Raw genomic sequence first — 3,659 nt, 5'->3', positions numbered from 1 at the left:
AAAAAAAAAAAAAAAAAAAAAAAAGACCCCTTTCTAGTGGGTTCCCAAAAAGACTTCATAATCCCTGGTCTAAATGTTTTTTGGGAGGTATTTGACTTAGTTTGAGGATACCCTGGTGCTGGGACCCCAACATTACAGGTTGAAAGGATGGTAGCCCAGAGGGGAAGATGAGGTTTGGGGTTTAGTGCCCCAGCAAGTCAGAGCCCAGGGTTTCCCAGGACGGAGGAAGATGGAAGGGTCACAGGAGGGACAGGGTTGGGGAATCTGTCTTAAAAGCTGAAAAGTTGTGACCACTTTCTGGACCTTACCTTTCTCTTTCTCTTTCTCTTCCTTCCACAGATGAATTGGGTGAGTATCACAGGGCAGGTTTGCGGGGAGGCTGAGGGACCCAGGTGCCTGCAGAAGGGGGTCTTGGTCTTCCTTGTTCAGTGAGGGTGGGGGAGAGGTGTCACTGTGGGACTTCCAGGACTGTGGAGGGATTTGAATGAAGACATGCTCCTAAGGTACTTAGCAGTGCTTGACATTTGGAAAACACTCAGCAGGCCAGGGGCCGTGGCTCACGCCTGTAATCCTGGCACTTTGGGAGGCAGAGGCAGGAAGACTGCTTGAGGCCAGAAGTTCAGGACTAGCCTGGATAACATAGTGAGACCCCATCTCTACACGAAATTTTTAAAAATTAGCCGGGCATGATGGTGCGCACCTGTAGTCCCAGCTGCTCAGGAGGCTGAAGTAGGAGGATCACGTGAGCTTAGGAGGTCATCTGGGAGGCCGAGGCTACAGTGAGCTATGATTGCACCACTGCACTGCAGCCTGGGCAGCAGAGCAAGACCTCGTCTCAAAAAGAAAACCAATTAAAATAATGCTATTAATCCCCTAGGGACTACAGACAGCCACTGTTCTAGGCCCTGGGGTTTCAGCCATGAACAAAACTAAGTCCCTGCCCTCACAGAGCTGATAACCCAGTCGGGGAGACAGAGAAAAATGAATAGATGAGCAAGATCATGTTAGCCTGGGCTGAGAGCTGTGAAGAAAATAAACAGGACGAGGGAGAGCTGGCCTGGGGAAGACACATTAGGTCAGGCCTTTCTGAAGAGATAACATACGAGCTGAGACCAGGAGGAGAAGCAGCCAGCATGGGTTGAATGGGGGACCGTGTGGAACAGGCAGTTGGAGGAGCAAGTTCTTTCTTATTTATTTAAGTTATTTTTTCAGACAGAGTCTTGCTCTGTCGCCCAGGCTGGAGTGCAGTGGTGCTATCTCAGCTCGCTGCAACCTCCACTTCCTAGGTTCAAGCAATTCTCTTGCCTCCTGTCTTCCGAGTAGCTGGGATTACAGGCATGCGCCACCATGCCCAGCTAATTTTTGTATTTATTGATCTATTTATTTAGAGATGGAATTTCTCTCTTGTTGCCCAGGCTGGAGTGCAATGGCACAATCTTGGCTCACTGCAACCTCCACCTCCCGGGTTCAAGTGATTCTCCTGCCTCAGCCTGCCGAGTAGCTGGGACTACAGGCACACATCACCATGTCCAATTTGTGTATATATATATATTTTTGTTGTTTTGTTTTGTTTTGTTTTTTGAGACAGAGTTGCTGTGTCGCCCAGGCTGGAGTGCAGTGGCATGATCTCGGCTCACTGCAAGCTCCACCTCCCAGGTTCACGCCATTCTCCTGCCTCAGCCTCCTGAGTAGCTGGGACTACAGGGGTGTGCTACCACGCCTGGCTAATTTTTTTTATTTTTAGTAGAGACAGGGTTTCACTGTGTTAGCCAGGATGGTCTGAATCTCCTGACCTCGTGATCCACCGGCCTTGGCCTCCCAAAGTGCTGGGATTACAGGCGTGAGCCCCTGCGCCTGGCCTATTATTTATTTATTTAGAGATGGAGTCTCGCTCTGTCGCCCAGGCTGGAGTGCAGTGGCGCGATCTTGGCTCGCTACAATGTCCGCCTCCTGGGTTCAAGCTGTTCTCCTGCCTCAGCCTCCCGAGTAGCTGGGATTACGGATGTGGGAGACCATGTGGGCTAATTTTTGTAGAGACAGGGTTTCACTACGTTGGCCAGGCTGGTCTCGAACTCCTGACCCCTATTGATTCACCCACCTCGGCCTCCCAAGGTGCTGGGATTACAGGCGTCAGCCACCGCACCTGGCCTCCCTGACTGTGTGTGTGTGTGTGAGATAAATGGGATGGAAAATGTCTCGGGGGTAATCAAGCCTTTTTTTTTTTTTTTTTTTTTTAACTTTTTAAAGAATCGGAGTCACCACCCTTTTTTTCTTCTCCCGCAGAGATAATCGACGAGTACATCAAGGAGAACGGCTTCGGCCTGGACGGGGGGCAGTCGGGCCCGGGCGAGGGGCTGCCGCGCCTGGTGTCTCGCGGGGCGGCCTCGCTGAGCACGGTCACCCTTGGCCCCGTGGCGCCCCCAGCCACGCCGCCGCCCTGGGGCTGCCCCCTGGGCAGGCTGGTGCCGCCCACGCAGGGCCCAGGCCTGCAGCCACACCTGGTCATCACCGAGCAACCCAAGCAGCGCGGAATGCGCTTCCGCTACGAGTGCGAGGGCCGCTCGGCCGGCAGCATCCTTGGGGAGAGCAGCACCGAGGCCAGCAAGACGCTGCCCGCCATAGAGGTGGGCCCGGCGAGCGGCCCCATGCGGGTGGGACTGGGGCTTCCCCTGCACCCCGGAGCCATCCGCATGCATTTATACGTTTATTTGATGGTGGCTAATATTACTGTTGTTATTGGTGGACCAGATATTAATTATACTATCACCTGGCCTGGAATCCAAAAGGTTCAGAAAAAAGGAGAGGTCGGACATTTGGCTGGGCACGGTGACTCACGCCTGTAATCCCAGTACTTTGGGAGGCCGAGGCGGGCGGATCCCCTGACGTCAGGAGTTCGAGACCAGCCTGGTCAATATGGTGAAACCCCGTCTGTACTAAAAGTACACAAATTAGCCGGGTGTGGTGGCACAATCCCAGCTATTTAGGAGGCCAAGGCGGGAGGATCACCTGAGCCCAGGGAGGTGCAGGCTGCTGTGAGCTGAGATTGCACCACTGGTGAGACCTTGTCTCAATAAAAAAAAAAAAAAAAAAAAGGAGGCGGTGCACGGTAAGGTGGCTCAGGCTTGTAATTCTAGCACTTTGGGAGGTTGAGGCAAGCGGATCACTTGAGATCAGGAGTTCTAGATGAGCCTGGGCAAGATGGCAAAACCCCATTTCTAGAAAAAATACAAAAATTAGCCAGGCATGGTGGCACATGGCTATAGTCCTAGCTACATGGTAGGGCTGAGGTAGGAAGATCGCTTGAGCCTAGGATGCCAAGGCTACAGTGAGCCAAGATCGCACCACTGCATTCCAGCCTGGGCAACAGAGCAAGACCCTGCCTCAATTAAAAAACGAACATATAGGCCGGGCGCAGTGGCTCAAGCCTGTAATCCCAGCACTTTGGGAGGCCGAGACAGGCAGATCACGAGGTCAGGAGATCAAGACCATCCTGGCTAACACGGTGAAACCCCGTCTCTACTAAAAAATACAAAAAACTAGCCGGGCGAGGTGGCGGGTGCCTGTAGTCCCAGCTACTCGGGAGGCTGAGGCAGGAGAATGGCATAAACCCGGGAGGCGGAGCTTGCAGTGAGCTGAGATCCGGCCACTGCACTCCAGCC

General features: G+C 53.1%; 1 protein-coding gene across 1 annotated transcript in view; it reads left to right on the top strand.

The window, feature by feature from the left end:
• The window catches only part of RELB (RELB proto-oncogene, NF-kB subunit), a 52,505-nt gene that overhangs the window by 18,333 nt on the left and 30,513 nt on the right, over positions 1–3,659 (top strand). The window contains exons 3-4 of the mRNA XM_017874282.1: positions 340–348; positions 2,284–2,624. Of these exons, the coding sequence (XP_017729771.1) occupies positions 340–348; positions 2,284–2,624 (350 nt within the window). The remainder of the gene's footprint in view (positions 1–339; positions 349–2,283; positions 2,625–3,659) is intronic.

The sequence above is a fragment of the Rhinopithecus bieti genome, unplaced genomic scaffold, assembly GCF_001698545.2.
Source record: "Rhinopithecus bieti isolate Rb0 unplaced genomic scaffold, ASM169854v2 scaffold_7888, whole genome shotgun sequence".
In the NCBI taxonomy this organism is placed as follows: Eukaryota; Metazoa; Chordata; class Mammalia; order Primates; family Cercopithecidae; genus Rhinopithecus; species Rhinopithecus bieti.
The sequence above is the reverse complement of the archived record's forward strand: the minus strand, read 5'-3'. Positions and strand labels throughout refer to the sequence as shown.